This window comes from Balaenoptera ricei, chromosome 20, assembly GCF_028023285.1.
Source record: "Balaenoptera ricei isolate mBalRic1 chromosome 20, mBalRic1.hap2, whole genome shotgun sequence".
In the NCBI taxonomy this organism is placed as follows: domain Eukaryota; kingdom Metazoa; phylum Chordata; class Mammalia; order Artiodactyla; family Balaenopteridae; genus Balaenoptera; species Balaenoptera ricei.
In genome coordinates this window covers 42408379-42426514 of record NC_082658.1, presented here as the reverse complement: position 1 = coordinate 42426514, position 18136 = coordinate 42408379, and the positions used below count along the sequence as shown (strand labels likewise).

Genomic DNA, 18136 nt, shown 5'->3' with positions numbered 1-18136 from the left:
TTTTTTTAATTTATTTATTCACTGTGGTGGCTTCTCTTGTGTGGAGCACAGGCTCTAGGCATGGGCTTCAGTAGTTGTGGCTTGCGGGCTCTAGGCACGGGCTTCAGTAGTTGTGGCTCGCGGGCTCTAGAGCGCAGGCTCAGTAGTTGTGGCGCAGGGGCTTAGTTGCTCTGCGGCATGTGGGATCTTCCCGGACCAGGGCTCGAACCTGTGTTCCCTGCATTGGCAGGCGGATTCTTAACCACTGCGCCACCAGGAAAACCCAGCAGCCCATTCTTTACCTGTTGATTTCGAAGATTACTCCTGTAATGTCAAATTTCTTTATATGCTTTGGATTAGTTTTTGAGCTCTTCTGTTTGTCCCATTGCTATTCTGTCTATCTCTACATCAGTAAACATCTTACTGTCTTAATTGTTCTAGCCCAAGATAAGCCTTGATATCTGGTGGTGTGGATCCTCCTTTTTCTTTTAAAGAATTATAGCTATTCATGGTCACGTCCCCTTCAGTATAAATTTTGAGATAAGCTTGTCAAATTCCATATAAAACCTGTCGTGATTTTGATTGAAATTGACATTTTGGGGACTTCCCTGGTGGCACAGTGGTTAAGAATCCGCCTGCCAGTGCGTAGGACACGGGTTCGAGCCCTGGTCCGGGAAGATCCCACATGTTGCAGAGCAACTAAGCCCATGCACCACAACTACTGAGCCTGCGCTCTAGAGCCCGCGAGCCACAACTACTGAGCCCGAATGCCACAACTACTGAAGCCCATGCGCCTAGAGCCCATGCTCTGCAACAAGAGAAGCCACCCAATGAGAAGCCCGGGAACCGCAACGAAGAGTAGCCCCCGCTCACCACAACTAGAGAAAAGCCTGCGCACAGCAACAAAGACCCAAGGCAGCCAAAAATAAAAATAAATAAAAATTAAAAAAAAAAAAGAAATTGACATTTTTACTCTTTTAGTCTTACTGTCGTACCTCTCCACTTACTCAAATCTTCAGTAGCCTTCAGTATCCTTCAACTTGGGGTGAACTTCTTTATCTTTTAGTCTTCTTAGTAGTTTATTGGATGTATCTCAGATTTCTGAGTTATTTCTTTTGCTGTGTTATTCACTCACTGTATAGCTAAGGATTCGTGTCTCTTAACCTTTTGGTTTATCTAGATTTCAAAAGAATGTATAAAATTAGACTCTATGAAATGTATAAAGTTACTTTTCAGGAGAAGGAGAAATACAAAATGCCATTTAGCAAGTTTGAATCTTCTTGAAGAACAGAATTGTGTAAATAGAAAGGTAATATGCATAATAACACCTTCTTTCATTCTTTATTATTTTTGTGGAATGTCTCATTTTGTCTTTTAGCCTATATGATTTGGGTGGTTTCTTTTGTGTTTTGTGTGCCTTGAGTAAACTGAGTCAAAATTTAAAAAGAAATTTTAATCCCGTACCACAAAAAAGAAATGGTAATTATGTGACATGGCAGAGGTGTTAGCTAATGCTATGGTGTTAATCATTTTGCAGTATATAAGTGGATCAAATCAACATGTTGCACACCTTAAACTCATACAATATTATGTGTCAGTTACATCTCAATAAAACTGGAAAAAATAAGGAACTGATTAAATTATAGATTGGGGAAAAAAAAAGAAATGTAATACTAGGACTCTGGCACTAATTTTTAGCAGCAAGAGAACCACAGTGTGATTAAAAATAAGTATACATAGCCATTACTACCCAAGATTTAGAATAGGGAGTGTTAGTAATTAAGCAATATTACTTGTAATTCCAGTTGTAAAGTACTAGAAACCATTCATAAGCCTTACAGGCTGCTAGTATTTATTGAGCAGGTATGTGTCTGAGCACATGAATAGAAACAGAAAAAAAATTTTTTTTTTAATTTTAATTTTGAATTTTATGGTGGTTGTTGGTAGCTGGAGAGGGAGCATAGCATAATGATGGAAAACATGGATTTGGGGACCAGAAGCTGCCTGGGTCTAATCCTGGCTCTGACACTTGCCAGTAATGAGTGAGATACTTAACTATTTTCTGCTTCAATTTCCTCATCTGTAAAATGAGAATAATAGTAGCACCTACTGCATAGATTTGTTGTAAGGATTAAATTAATTAATACATGTAAAGCACTTAGAAAAGTCCCTGGAACATAGTACAGGCTTCATAAGTGTTATTACTAAGGTCTTCTTATTGATCATTATCGGAAATATCCCTAATTCTGATGATCTTACACATATATTGAGAATAATGTATGTAAATGCCTACCTAGTTCTATAGCTGACATATGGCAGGAACACAGTAAAATGATACCTATAACTATTGTGTTCTTTTTTCTTATCTAGTTGCTTAATTCTGTATTTGCTTGAGGAATCTTATTTTGTTTCAGAAAAAAGTTGAATCTTTACTGTTTTGAAAGTGTTCTGTTCTGTCATTAATATTGTTTCTAATGTATAAAGTATATTTCTAATGTATAAAGATAATTATTTCTATCGTAGCTGTTATTTACTCATATGTACTAGACAGTGTTGTAGGTGCTTTACACATATTATATTACTTCTAGACCTTAAAACAATCTTCCACTGTCTCAGTAAAGGTTCAGAACAGGAAGGTATTTTGGATAAGTTCAAAAGAAATACTTTTTTTATTTGAGGGAAACAGTAGCATGATTTCTGTTAAAGAAAAATCAGACAAAATATACTTTAAGGCAAAAAGCCTTAAAAGCCTGGAGGTAAAGAGGATATTTCATTTTGATGAGAGATTAAATTCACCAGAAAGATTAACAGTTTGTATGCACCTAATAACCTGGCCTCAAAATGTGTAAGACAGAAACTGACACAAAAACAAGGTGAAATAGACAAATCCACAATCAGTAAAGATACAGGTTTAAACAACCTTCTTAACAAGCTTGACTAGTGGATAAATAGGACACTGTTCCCAACAATTGCAAAATACACTTTCTTTTTAAGCAAACATGGAATATTTATTAAAATTGAAATATGCTGGGCCATAGCAAATCTCAAGAAATGTCAAAGGGTTGAAATCTTACATAGTAGGAGTCCTCATAAGACTCCTGTGTTGGGGATCCATTTGAGATCTGTAGTCAGGAATTTAAGGTGAGTCATCAAGGTTTTGTTCTCCAGCAAGGTTAAATGGTTTGGTTGTAAGGATAAGAGAAGGTGATTAGTTGACTAACCAGGAATGAGGTTTCCCAGGAGACCATACCAAGGAAGCCAGAGGTAAGGGAGCTAAGGATGTTTACAGAGGCATTTAATATTGAATCCTGGAGTCTAAGCTGAGCAGGAAGAGAAGTGAGGACGTGATGAGGATGATGGACAGTGGGAAAGTGGTAAGATTAATGGATGGGAGGGAGGTATTAATGAAATAAGAGAATTGCTGGAGTACATGAGCTGGAAGGCTGGAAGGACAGAAGGTGGTGGTCAAGTGTTGGGATGTTTAAAATCAAGATTTTGGAGATGATGCAGTTACTGGGGCGGATGATCAGGGGAGATGGCCGTGGAATGGGAAACTGGAATGGTATGTTGGACATGATTGTGATGAGGAGACCTGAAAGGCCACAGTGTTAGATGAGTCATCCATATGATTATTGACGTCACCAAGAGCAGTTTAGGAGTAGAATGGACCATAGCAAGGTTCTGAAGCCTTCAGTTGAAGAGTGAGGGAGTTAAGGGTCAGTAGATGACATAAACAAGTTAGGATAGTAAATGATGAAGTCTGATGGCAAGAAATTAAAATGTGTTCAGGTTTTTGAAGGAAAAAAGAAGAAAAAGGGTTTAGAAGAAGCAAGGAGGAATATTGCCCGTCTACAGGAAATGTTGGAAGAAAAGCAGCAATCTCCAAATGAGAGGGCTTCCAGGGACAGCCAAGTTTCAAGTTAGGGAACTGAAGGGGAACTTTTCAGGGAGAAGGTTGAATAACAGAGGAATTTTCACTCAGTAAAAATTATCCATTGCTATCATTTTCATCATCATCATCATCATTATTCATATTAGATTTTGTGGTTAGCTGTTGTGTAATACCATTCTTACTTCTGGACACTTCAGTGAACTTTATACTGTTGTATTGATATGTCATTTACTATTGATTTTTTTTATTATTGATATTTTCTGTAAAAGTTTGGATAGCCAAGCCTATGATAATGAATATCAAAATAATCATTATCCTATCATACATATTGGAAAATCGTGTTTAATCTCACTTGTGGAATAACTACCATATGCCAGGCGCTTATCTATTGCTGGAAATACAGAGACGTGTGAGATATGATACCTCTTCTCAAAGAGTATGGATCAGTGAGCTCACCAGATATAACTTTTGAGTTGTACACACACACAGCCTTACACACACAGACTGGAAGATTTTACACACACACCCTCAGACTATTCTAGCAGTGGTGGTCCCCTCGAAGACATGAAGGAAATGGAAGGGGCAAGATATTAAGGGGAGCTTTTCATTTTTAGCCTGTGTTCTTTGAATCTTGTATTAAAGTGCATTTATATAGTTCGTTAATAAATAATATTAAATATTCTATTAAAATGCCTTTATATAGTTCATTAATTAAAAATAAGAAAATTTATGGAAGTTACAGTTTTTCTTTGTAGTAATTAAAAGGAGAAATTGTGGGGACTTCCCTGGAGGTCCAGTGGTTAAGACTCCGCGCTTCCACTGCAGGGGGCACGGGTTCAATCTCTGGTTGGGGAACTAAGATCCCGCATGCTGTGCAGCGCAGCCAAAGGGAAAAAAAAAAAAAGGAAAAAAGGCGAAATTGTGTTTTTTTAAGCTTAAGTCTTTGTCGGTTTTTTTCTAGGCAGGGATACCAATGGGACCAATACCAGCAGGAGGAATGCCTTACCTGGGACAAGCACCTTTCCTAGGAATGCGTCCTCCAGGCCCACAGTACACTCCAGACATGCAGAAACAGTTCGCCGAGGAGCAGCAGTAAGAGACCTCAGGATGCAAGGATAAAGATACATGATAGCAGTCAATTTGAAAATTGTCAGATGATCTGTAGTGCAGATTTGAAGCTGAAACATTTACGGTGCCTTTAAATCTCTTTAATATACTCTTATTATTTAAAAGTTTAAAACCAGAAGGGACCTTAGAGATCCTGTAATTCAATCCTCTGACTTTACATCTGGGGAAAGTGAGGTCCAAAGGAGTAAGCCACGTGTCAGCCTGGGTTACACAGTTACCAGTAAGACCTGGACCCGAGTGCGGGCCTCCTGAGTCCCAGAACCACTGCTCTTTCTCATGTATGTTACTGCCTCCTCAAGGAGAAGTTTCTTTTTTGTATGCAGAGCAAAGAGTGTTTTTATTTCGTCTACCTCCCTCTCTGTTTTTTGTAATTACTTTGAATGTAAAATGTTGTCTCCTTCCCTTGCAAATTAGACAGGAAATAAATTCACGTCTATAATTTAGGTAAATCACTTTTTAGACTTATTTCATATATTTGGAAATTAATATAGTGGTGAAATAGGATTGTCTTCAGAAAATTAGATATAATTATCAGTGAAGTTTTTAGTTCTAGAAATGCTAGATGACTTAGAAAGAAGAAATATGAATATAACAGTTGATAATCCCTGAAGCTGGCTCTTTACTAGATTGTTTTTCCTTCAGAAAACGATTTGAACAGCAGCAAAAGCTCTTAGAAGAAGAAAGAAAAAGACGCCAGTTTGAAGAGCAGAAGCAAAAGCTCAGACTTCTGAGTAGTGTGAAACCCAAGGTAACGTATTCCAGCACACAGCATACCCCCCCGAATGTGCCTCTTCTCAGTCATTTAGTGGATTTTGTTACATGGGCACCAGCGCAAGCTGAGGCTGTGGTTGATTCGTTTTGGTTTTGTCTAAGTCCGAAAGCAAAGGACTTTTCTTTTTCTTTAAAGATACTTTATTGTTGAAGGGAATGGCATAGCAGCATTATCTTCTCAACTCTTGTTTTCTACCTTTGGAATGCTTGTAATCTTTTCTTGGGAAGCATTAATACTGGATACTTAATGTCTAACAGCTGTAGCCTAAAGCATTTCTAAATGGGCCTTTTAATAATCTTCTTTAGAGTGTTGTTTTACGCCTTCGCTTTATGTCAATGTTTTTCTGACTTGGAAAATTCACTATCCGAAGTATGTGGTAAAAATATTGTAAATTGACGAATATCTGCACTTTTCTTTCAACTTGTGTGGATTAGGACGTAGTGTGAGAGACAAGTGAAGAAATATATATACATTTATTGTCTCCCAGACAGGAGAGAAGAGTAGAGATGATGCTTTGGAAGCCATAAAAGGAAACTTAGATGGGTTTTCCAGAGATGCTAAGATGCACCCTACCCCAGCATCACACCCTAAGAAACCAGGTAGTTTTAATTTAAAAATTTTCTTTTGTTGGAAGGTGACTTATAGTCCCTGTGTGTTTAATTGACCATTGTGTGTGTGTGCGGAGAGTGAATGTTGAACTCCTCCTTCAAGCTAAGTACAGATTTGGATGTTTTAAAATTTACAGTGGGTTAAGAGCTCTGGTCTAGACAATCTTGGGAGGAAGAAACCTCTTTGTCTTCTAGTAAATGTCAGTATGACAACTTTACTTGTAAATCTTCTGTATAAATGAGTATGTTAACGTTAGTAAAATCCATTCACTAAAAGCAAATGTAATAAAGGAGTTTACCATTTCATTCTCATTATTTTAAAGTAGTTTTACTTCTGATGTACTAGTTCAGATTTTATTCAATGTGATGAAACTTACAAATTTTCTAAATGACTCCTTTAAAAAGTCATGGATTTATATGTATAAAATAGATAACTAATGAGAACCTACTGTATAGCATAGGGAACTCTACTCAGTGCTCTGTGGTGACCTAAATGAGAAGGAAATCCAAAAAATAGAGGATCTGTGTATATGTATAGCTGATTCACTTTGCTGTACAATATAAAATAACACAATATTGTAAAGCAACTACACTCCAATTTAAAAAATGTCATGGATTAAATAATATTTCTCGTAAAATTTTAGTTTTTAAAATACATTCCTTTGTAGTTTTTATTTTCATTTACCATCAAATAAGCAAAAGAAAAGTACCTAATAGAGCAGGGTAAAGAGATATTTTTGGGGGGTTTTTTGCATGTGTTTTAAACATTTAGCAGTTGAAATGAGTTTTAACTTCACATAACTGTTACCATATCCTTTTTTAAAATTTGATATTTTGACATTTTATTCTCAGCTAATTTCAAGAATAACATACCATTAATAGGTGAATAGTTTTCATAAATCATTCAGCCAAGTGCTATTTTCTGCAGGCATGTAGTACATTGACGGTCTTTATAGGTACCTTTTATAGGTGATATCAGGAGGGCATAATCTAATATTGGCAGAGTAACGAGTTCTTGACTTTCTGGGACAGCTTTGCCTCTGTGCTATTAATTTCACTTGCTAGATTATATACTCAGATTATCGTTACAAAAATATGCCCCAAAGTAAAATATATACTGATATTGAAAAGGGAATGGATATTAGCAATCAGAATGAGTTCAGAAAGGAAAAACATACCTAAAAATGAAAATTACAAGCTGAATAAGCTAGTCAGTAAGTCATTTAAGTATAGTCATTGGAATGGTAAAACTGGACCCAGCATGGAACTTAGATAAAGGAGAAGAAGGCAGAGAGGAATGGTCATTGTTAGGTCACATACTGTTCTATCCATATAGAATGCCCCCTTTGGACAACGGTATGGTTTAACAACTTCATTGTAAGTAATAAATTGGTGTTTTGATGTTCAAGTAATCTCTTGAGTTCAGTCAACATGCGTGCAGTTAGCTGTTCCTAGTTAACTGCTTCATGCTTCGCTAGAAAAATATTTTTTTGGAGCAAGCACAAGGAATTTCCAGAGCTTCTCCAGCTAGGGTCTTAAACCTAGGCCTAAAGTATGTAAAAAGTTTCCAGCCTTTTTACCACCAGAGGCATAAACGCCCATAGACTGTTTATCTTAAAATATTGACTATACAAACTGTATCACATAATTTTTATACTTCTTATTAATCATATATATATATAGCTACAAGAGTTTCTAAGCCAAAATATATACCACATAGAATTAACATAATTCCAGTCAAATGCAAAGAAATTTTTAGCCTAAAAAAAAAGAAAGAAAAGGAAAAAAGTTGGTTTAGCCTAAACAGTCAGCTACTATATCCATAGTAGCTGTCAGTTTTGCATTGTTACTATTTTCTACCAGTACTGATCTGAGAACCCAAATTGAGAGCTTAAATACACACTCTCAGTAACCATTATTGGGAGGGTTGGGATTCATTATGACATGGCTTTTTTTAAACAAAATTCATTAAGGCAGTAATTTTGCATATTCATTTTGCATCTTTCATAGAACTTTAATGCTTCCAGCCTTTATTTCATGGATCCAAAAGAGAAGGGTCCAAAAGAGAAAAACATAGTGTCCCCATTTTTCAAATGAGAGCCTTTTTTAAAAAAGACTGCTCCTTGTGACATTAGACTTTAGTAAATGTTAAAGCAATTCAGAGAAGTTAAAAATGTGAAGAAGCAACAATAATAGTATTGTTAATGAGCCTAGTATTAAGCATAATCCCTGTAGAGAAGGTTTTACGTAAGTGAATCTCATATTTAACAGTAAAAAGCCACAGTGATGTTTATATCTTTTAGAGGCAAAGATCTTTTAAACATAGCTCTTAGGGTTTACTTTCTTAAATTGGCTGTTGAGTTATTTGACTTAGCACTTTATGATGTCCTAATTTTGATGCTTTTCACAAGAAAATATCACTTTGGTAATATGTTTGATGTTCTTGTTGCCTTTGTAATTTTCATTCCCCACACAGTAAGTTTCATCCTCATATGAAATATGAACTATGCTAAGTGTATGGCTTAGGCATGATTTATCAAAAATTACAAGTGTGCGTCATGCACTGTTTTTTACTGGCATAATGAAATGTAATCATCAGTATATATCTGTCTAAAATGTATTCAGCAGCATATAGGTAGATTCTCTTATTTATATTGGTTTGAGAAAATATTATCCAGATAAATAGATCAGTTGAATTCCAAAAATAATCACCACTTTGATGTAAATTATTAGTGGTCTCAAGGAAAAAAAATAAGTGCTAACTTAATGAAAGAAGGAAAGAAATTTTGAGTTTTACATTTTTCTGTTTTTGAGCAAAATAGCTATAAAACCTCTTTTTAAAAAAGACTAAAAATGAAATTGAGTTATTTGTAGTGAGGTGGATGGACCTAGAGTCTGTCATACAGAGTGAAGTAAGTCAGAAAAGCAAATACTGTATGCTAGCACATATACATGGAATCTAAAAAAAAAAAATGGTTCTGATGAACCTAGGGGCAGGATAGGAATAAAGACGCAGATGTAGAGAATGGACTTGAGGACACAAGGAGGGGAAAGGGTAAGCTGGGACGAACTGAGAGGGTAGCATTGACATATATACACTACCAAATGTAAAATAGATAGCTAGTGGGAAGCAGCTGCATAGCACAGGAGATCAGCTCGGTGCTTTGTGACCACCTAGAGGGGTGGGATAGGGAGGCGCAAGAGGGAGGGGATATGGGGATGTATGTATGCATATAGCTGATTCACTGTTATACACAACAGAAACGTAACACAACATTGTAAAGCAATTACACTCCAATAAAGATGTTTAAAAAAAAAAGACTAAAAAATTGTTTGTAAATAGACATCAAAGTGTTTTGCATTCATTGTATGATTCTGTTTGTTGTTACATGTTATTTCTTATTCACCTCCACTATTCATGTTTCAGTATATTCTTTTGGGGTTATACTACATCTTAATTTCTTTTCCCCTGTTGATTTTCATTTCTGTGTGTTTCATTGCCATTTTCCATTTTGCAGATTATCCCACATCATCTCATTCTGCTAAAACTGTCTCCCCATCACCAGCCTTTCTTGATGAAGAAGAATTCAGTGACTTTATGCAGGGGCCTGTTGAAGCTCCCACATGTGGTCCTTCTTCCACTTCCCAGCCTTTTCAGTCTTTCCACCCCACCGCCCCACTTGGCCAGTTGCATGCTCAGAAGGCTGGAGCACAGTATATCCCTCCAGGTCAGAGTCCAGTGTCTGTTGCCTTATGTGGTGTCCCTGGGCAAACTCCTTATTTCTCTACTGTTTCAGCCTCATACAATGTGCAGAAAGCAGGTAACTACTAGACTATTAATGAAAGTATTTTTAAAATAATCTAGGATAATTTATTTCACTTATATAAGTAGAATAATACAGTGATGTTGGCACAGAAACATGTGCCTGAATATATGAGTACTATTGAAATTCACCAAAGTAAGAATATAGATTTTTTTAATTCTGGGGGCTTCACATTCTGGAAGAGTGATTGGAAACATCTGCTCCTAAATTAGGACCTATTTAAACCAGCTTAGAACTTTAAGAACACACTGATTTCTTCAGGAGATGACTCTTGTTTGAGGGAATCACCACCATCATTTTCTTAAGAGTAATGAGCCAGGGAAAGCTGCTTTAGAAAGTGCTCTCTGTGATAAAGCACGTTGGGGTCAGAAGCCCAGGTTCTCCATTTACTATCAGTTTGTCCCTGGACAATCTTTAAACATTTCTATACCTCAGTTTTATCACTTGTGGGGGCGGGAGGTAGTTACTGTGTCTTGAGGCACAGAACAGTGCTGAGAGGGATCCTAGCAGACATGTACTCATCTACACGTTCTCGGTTGACAGATGAAGAAATAGGCGATAGCTAGTAGAAGTGTCTGTATCTTGTATAGGTCACCAGATTTCTAAGGTAGAACACCTTCCACTATACCATTCTACCTACTGTCTCACAGAATTCCTGAGAATCAAAGTAGATAATGATGTTTAAGTTCTCTAAAATCGCTAAAGTGTCTCAAGCCCTAGACAAATGTGTGGACTTGAATTATTTCAAAATTTATATTATATGTGGCAGGGCCTTCCCTTTAGAATTGGGGGGGTGGAGATGGATGGTTGAAAAATTAGAAGCTTGCAGTTATATACAAATAATCCTTCATGCTGTTTGTTTAGGCCCTTCCTTGGAGGAGAAGCTCCTAGTATCTTGTGATATAAGTACATCTGGGCAGGAACAAATTAAATTAAATACTTCTGAAGTTGGGCACAAAGCCATAGGCCCAGGTTCCAGTAAGAACCATCCCAGTTTAACGGCCAATAACGGGGGTGCTGTAGATGGACGTGTAAGTGGTACCACTACCGCAGAGGCAGAAAAGACTTCAGACCAAAACCTGTCCATTGAAGAGAGTGGTGAGCTCGTGAAATATTCAGCAAAAAGTTCATTTAACCAAATGTTGCTCAAATGCTAACACCTTAGGCATTAATCTTAAAATGAATGCTGCTTGATTTTGCTAATCGAAATTTTGCTTAAAATATATTTAATGCATTCCTTTCTCTAATTAACCCCTACAATTTTGCTCTGAATTCTTTCAACACACTGTTATTCCTTTTAAAAAATTTTCGATAACCAGTTTTTTTAATCGGAATCATTCCTGATTTAAAATTTCTTCGCCTTTTATTTTATAAAGAACTTTTTCCCCCTCTTAAACTTTCTGTTCTTCTATAAGGTTGAAAAGTTAAAATTTAACTGGAAAAGTCACCAATGAGAATATAGTTTTGCTTCTCTGAAATTAATTGTACACACCGCTGCCTAAATTAGATCCACATTTTTATAAACTCAACTTGCAGAGATGAATTACAATGTGGGCAGCCCAGGAGGCAAACTTTTGGAGGCTATTTTACAGGACAAAGTGAAAAACAAAAATTTTAAACAAAAATGCTATACATCTAAGGCAGCAGTGTCATATTCAGGATTTTAAAGAATCAGACTTTGCAAAGAAGTGTTATTAAAAGCTGCAAGTGAAGCTTGGGCTTTTTTTTTTTTTTTTGCGTATATAATCTTTAAACCGGCATCTCTCATGTTTTTGTCTATAATTTGTAATATATGTGACTGGCACAAGCCTCATATGATCCAGAATATTGATTTTGTACATCTTAGGGATATTTTTTTGTTTATTTTTAGTTTACACCTTAGGACATAGGTGTTCAAGAGTTGCTTAGAAACCAAATTTTAGTTGTATTGGTGACTTTTGTTTTTTAGTGTCTCCAGTGCTCTTCTTATAAAAAAACCATGACACAGTGTGATTTCCCCATCTGCTACATGGACCAGTATATACATTAGATAATGTTCTTTAACTTCTTAGGTGTGGGAGTATTTCCCTCACAGGATCCTGTTCAGCCCAGAATGCCTCCTTGGATATACAATGAAAGTTTGGTTCCAGGTAAAAAGAGCTTTTTTGTCCAAGATTCCTATCTGGATACTTTACTTTAAATGTTGTAAATGTAGTTATAAATATTTACTATTGTGGTTACAGAATATGCAGAAGGAATTGTAACTTTTTCTTATTTATTTTTTCTAAAAGAGTACAGAAAATTAAATACATCTAGTGTTTAAGACTGCCTTATAGGGACTTCCCTCGTGGTCCAGTGGTTAAGACTCTGTGCTTCCAATGTAGGGGGCCAGGGTTCAATCCCTGGTCAGGGAACTAGATCCCACAAGCTGCAGCTTAAAAAAAAAAAAAGATCCCACATGCAGCAACTAAGACACAGCACAGCCAAATAAATAAATAAATAAATATTTAAAAAAAAAAAAAAAGACTGTCTCATGTATGAAATAACTATATAAATGAAGGAAAAGTATTTTGCTTTAATGTTTTATTGACCATCATATACTTTTATATCTAAAAGCTTTTCTTAGATTTATTATGCTTTAAAAGACACTATCAAATATTTATTTCACAGATTATTAATAACATCAAGAATAGTACTAATATGTTTACTATAATTTTCTGAACTCTTGGTGATTCGTTTATATATTTAAAAAATATTCTTTGACTTTGTCAATATAATACTATATGAAGTAAAACACCAAGTGGCATCTTTTCCTACTTTGGAAGGTGTTGTTTACTTTTTTCCTTATGTATGTTATTAACTGCTGAGCCAAAAAATTACTGAAGTACACATTTTGTGATGTAGTATTCAATTGGTACAAGGGAATAGTGTGTTTAAGCCATGGTTGATGTGCATAGAATAATGACTATTACAATGGCATTATGTTAATCACTCTTAGTGTATTGTAACTTGTTCAATTTGCTTTGCAAACCCCTTAAAAACTAAAGGTAACTTTGATCTTTAGCTCTCTATGTTGGTCATAGACTTGATCTAGGTTGGTTCTACACTTGATTTAAATAAAACTCATGCAAGATCCCTGTAGCTCAACTTTTTTGGGGAAGAAATTAGTAATGTCTGCTTTTCCTCAGAATCACATAATCACAAATTGAAAGGCTCATTTCCCAAAACCACAGGGGACTTCAGTTGTACATAAAGATAATTGATTTCCTCCCAACTGCCCGTTAGACAGATTGCATCTTTTCTTCTTCCTCTCTGTCTACAAGCCAAACAAACAAAATCTAGATCTTCGTACATTTTGGGATTCTGTCCCTTTTCTGCCAGCTTGTATTTCTTTCTCCCTTCTCCCTCCAAACATACACGTACACATAATTTCTTAGCCAAAATATGTGTTCTTATGGTCAGCCTACTAACCTGTAATCCATATCTAAATGCTAGATGTAAAATTTTTGCTTTAAGTATTTTTCTCAGTCTGCCTTAGCCCTACTTTCATCCCCCAAACTCCTCTAACTAGGCTTGCCAGATTTAGCAAATAAGCATACAGAGCATCCAGTTAAATTTGAATTTCAGAGAAACAGCAAATAGTTGTTTAGTATAAATATACCCCATGCAATAATTGGCGTCCTGTATTTTATGTGGCAACCCTATCCCTAACAGCCTTTCCCACTTTGTCCTTTGGAAAGGCCATTTTATAGTGAAAAACTCCCCAACAGTCCCTTCCTTTATTCAGACACTTATTCCGCTCTCTAAAACCGTGTCTTTCTCTAAAGGCTGTGTTCCCAAAGCACCTTACCCAATGATGTTTCCTCTAATAACCTCTAATTCACTGGGACAAGAGAAAGGTGATATTAGTATAATTCTTGCTTCCCACTGCTATTTTCAAATTAGTCCCACCATCATTACTCTACAACTTCTTTTTTAAAGTCCAAAATATCTGCTTATACCACCTCCATCTTATTGTTGTTACTATCTACTAATGAATTATAAGACTTTCTCTTACCTTTAACCCCAAATCTTTGTCTGTAGGGCCAAGCTCCAACTTCTCTTCTAAGCTCCAGACCCTAATTGTCTGCTGGATATTTGCACTTGAATATCTTTACAGCAGTTTAAACCCTTGATGTGGCTTCAGTTCTCTTAAAGCAGTTTGACTTAAGATTATTCTTGTATAAGCAGCAATGACAACAAAAAAGGTGAATCACTTGTAATATGTTTACATTTGTAATCTGGTCTTTCCTTTAATAGATGCGTATAAGAAAATTTTAGAAACCACAATGACTCCGACTGGAATAGATACTGCTAAACTTTATCCCATCCTGATGTCATCCGGACTTCCCAGGGAAACTCTTGGACAGATATGGGCCTTAGCTAATCGAACCACACCTGGCAAACTTACTAAAGAAGAACTTTATACTGTTCTCGCCATGATAGCAGTAACACAGGTAGACATTGTTTCTAAGGTTAGGTCAAATGACTTTCCAATATAAACTGAAAGAATATGAATCCTTTTTTTCTACAACCTTGCAGAACTCCTTGGACATTAAAATTTAGATTATTTTCAGGATACAGTTCTTCAAAAATGTACAGTTTATATGATGTGCATACTAGCAAAATATTCCTTTGTTTAAAGACTTTAATATATTAACATTCTCTGACCTAACTGTAACCCTTCTGAACTTAAAAGTTAGTTAGTAATAGATGAAATTACTCTCTGTCCTTTGAAGTCCTTGTCTAAAATTCCTTAGATACAGATAAAGTATACTCGGTCTGGCAGCAGTTTTTCTCATATTACAAAATCATTGTAAATGATTTGATTGTAGTGAATTAACCAAACTTGTCAGAGTGAAAATGTCAGAATTGGTATGTGTTGGCCATTTCTTTGCTAAATATTAGATTCACATTAACCTCATAACTTATCTTCTTGTGTCAAATTCCTGAGTTCTGGGAGAGTCAGAGTGGAAACATACCAGGGCTGCAGATTTTACAGTTAGGTCTCTCTTTGCCAGATTTGGGTTGTATGTGGTTTGCAATTTCCTAAAATGTTTCCATTTTCCTCCTGTTCTATGTAGAGGGGTGTTCCTGCCATGAGTCCCGATGCTTTAAATCAGTTTCCAGTGGCTCCTGTTCCAACTTTAAGTGGCTTTCCTATGACTTTGCCTACTGCTGTGAGTCAGCCAACTGGGATGCCTTCAGGCCCTGCAGGCTCCATGCCCCTCACCCTCGGACAGCCAGTCATGGGCATTAATCTTGTTGGACCAGTCGGGGGAGCTGCAGCCCAGACTTCCAGTGGCTTCATGTCAACTTACCCTGCAAATCAGGTAAATGGAGAGGCTGTGCAAAATGGAGAGGCTGTGCCTATTCTAAGTTATCCCTGAAAATGAATCCAGGCAACTTTTTTTTTCCAGGAATGCAGAAAAGATTGCTGGATTATGATGGACACTGGACGTGAAAATTAAGCAGTATTAAAACAATACAACATTTAATTTGTCATTATTTAAAAAAAAATTTCTTAAGCCTTAAGATACTTGAATTTTGGCTAAAAGTTTATAGTTCTTTATCATATATGTCTTAAACACCAAGCTTAATAAAGCTAATTAAATCCTTAGGCTGTGTCTTTTGAGGAAGCTGCTAAACTTGAAATTAAGATGCTTCAGTTTATTTTTCACTTCTCAGATTAGCAAAAAAAGTTTTAAACATATATTCAGTGTCATTAAAAATGTAGGGACAAGGGTTTTTTGGTACAGCCTTTTTAGAAGGCACGTTTGGCAATAGCTATCAAAATTCTAAATGTTTGTATCTTCTGACCCAGCAGTCACTCTATTAGGAGTCTCACAGAACTTAGTAACTCAAATTAGCAAAAATATACAAGGATATTTGTTGTAGCATTGTTTGTTAAAGTAAAAAATTAGGAGTAGCTGCATATCCATCAGAAGAAGAAAGGTTAAATAAATTTTGGTTTATCTCTACAGTGGTAAACTATTAGATTATTAAAATGAATGCCGGTAGATGTTCATGTAAACTATTAGATTATTAAAATGAATGCCAGTAGATGTACATGTACTGCATGGAAAAGATGTCCATGTTCTGTAATTACATTTTTTTTTAAGTGCAGAACAATATAATATAAGCTCGTTTTTCTATAAAACAGATGAACTGTGAACAGTGCTCACTTCCTAAGCATGGGATTAGGAGTCCGTGTCACGGTTTCCTTTATACATGTATGTGATGAGTTAAAACAAACTTGTATCACTTCTTTAATTTACAAACATGATTGAAATGTTTTGTAAAGATGGCAGTTTCTCAGTAATCTATTAAATGTGATTCAGCTATTTAAAAATTATATAAATTAACTGTTTAAACCAGTCTTTTACCATTTGTACAAGAGAGCATTTAAAAATATTAGGCAGCATTCCTGCCTTAAGCACTTGAGTTGATGTTTATGTCTAAAGGGTGTTCTTCTAAAATTAGGTGTTTGTACTTAAATGGGAAGAGTTAAAAAGTAGTCTTTGAAAAAAAAAAAAGTAGTGTTTGAGGTTGACAGTTGAATATTTGTTATTTACCTTTTTATCATAAGACGTTTTCTATTTCAACGTCCTCTGTAAACCTAGGTGGTCAAACCAGAAGAAGATGACTTCCAGGATTTTCAAGATGCTTCCAAGTCAGGATCACTTGATGACTCATTCAGTGATTTCCAAGAGTTGCCTGCTTCTTCAAAATCAAATTCTCAGCACGGAAACAGGTAGAAAAGAGTTGAATATAGTTAACACTGTATTTAATAATTGAGAAAGAGACCATCCACAATGAGAAGCCTAAGTATAAATAAGAGAATTAGGACTCCTTAGTCTCATGCTTTCTTGGTTATTCCTAGTGTATTCATACTTTCACTCTTCAAACTTCCTTCCCCTTTGTCCACCTTAAACTTCAGCTTCTACCATTTCCTCCCAGTACACAGCTGCTTAACAATATTTCTTTTTGCTTGTGCTAAACCTGATTTATTACAACTGAGTGCACCTGTGCCAGGCATGACTTCATGTTCTTATATTAGATCCAGGTCTTCAACTGCTGAAAAGCTTTTTAGGAAGGGGCACATAATTTGACATTTTGCAATATAACATACTATTGCTTTTCCACAGAAATCATCATTTAGAGATCTAAATATGATTATTTATCCATGTCGCTCTTCTGTTTGAGATCAGTGGCTTTTAGGCCTTCAGGTTTCTGTTTGTTTGCATAGACAGTTGCGTAAACATTTTTCTAATGTTTTCTAATGTTTTAACTTTTAGGTACAGTAAGTGATTCAGTATGTTGTCAACACCTTTCCATTATTTTTTTTTTAACATTTTTATTGGAGTATAATTGCTTTACAATGGTGTGTTAGTTTCTGCTTTATAACAAAGTGTATCAGTTATACATATACATATATCCCCATATCTCTTCCCTCTTGCGTCTCCCTCCCTCCCACCCTCCCTATCCCACCCTTCTAGCTGGTCACAAAGCACCGAACTGATCTCCCTGTGCTATGCGACTGCTTCCCACTAGCTATCTATTTTACATTTGGTAGTGTATATATGTCCATATATACACTACCACTTTCTCACGTTGTCCCAGCTTACCCTTCCCCCTCCCTGTGTCCTCAAGTCCATTCTCTAGTACGTCTGCATCTTTATTCCCACCTTGCCCCTAGGTTCTTCATGACTTTTTTTTTTTTTTTTTTTAGATTCCATATATATGCATTAGCATACGGTATTTGTTTTTCTCTTTCTGACTTACTTCACTCTGTATGACAGACTCTAGGTCCATCCACCTCACTGCAAATAACTCAATTTTGTTTCTTTTTATAGCTGAGTAATATTCCATTGTATATATGTGCCACATCGTCTTTATCCGTTCAACTGTCGAT

General features: G+C 36.0%; 1 protein-coding gene across 12 annotated transcripts in view; it reads left to right on the top strand.

The window, feature by feature from the left end:
• Nucleotides 1–18136, top strand: part of SYNRG (synergin gamma) — a 92963-nt gene that overhangs the window by 22666 nt on the left and 52161 nt on the right. For all 12 annotated transcript variants that reach the window (XM_059908580.1, XM_059908576.1, XM_059908583.1 and 9 more), the window contains exons 4-12: nucleotides 4833–4963; nucleotides 5642–5747; nucleotides 6259–6370; nucleotides 9898–10107; nucleotides 11068–11301; nucleotides 12255–12332; nucleotides 14482–14678; nucleotides 15306–15554; nucleotides 16845–16975. In XM_059908580.1, coding sequence (XP_059764563.1) covers nucleotides 4833–4963; nucleotides 5642–5747; nucleotides 6259–6370; nucleotides 9898–10107; nucleotides 11068–11301; nucleotides 12255–12332; nucleotides 14482–14678; nucleotides 15306–15554; nucleotides 16845–16975 — 1448 coding nt within the window. The remainder of the gene's footprint in view (nucleotides 1–4832; nucleotides 4964–5641; nucleotides 5748–6258; nucleotides 6371–9897; nucleotides 10108–11067; nucleotides 11302–12254; nucleotides 12333–14481; nucleotides 14679–15305; nucleotides 15555–16844; nucleotides 16976–18136) is intronic.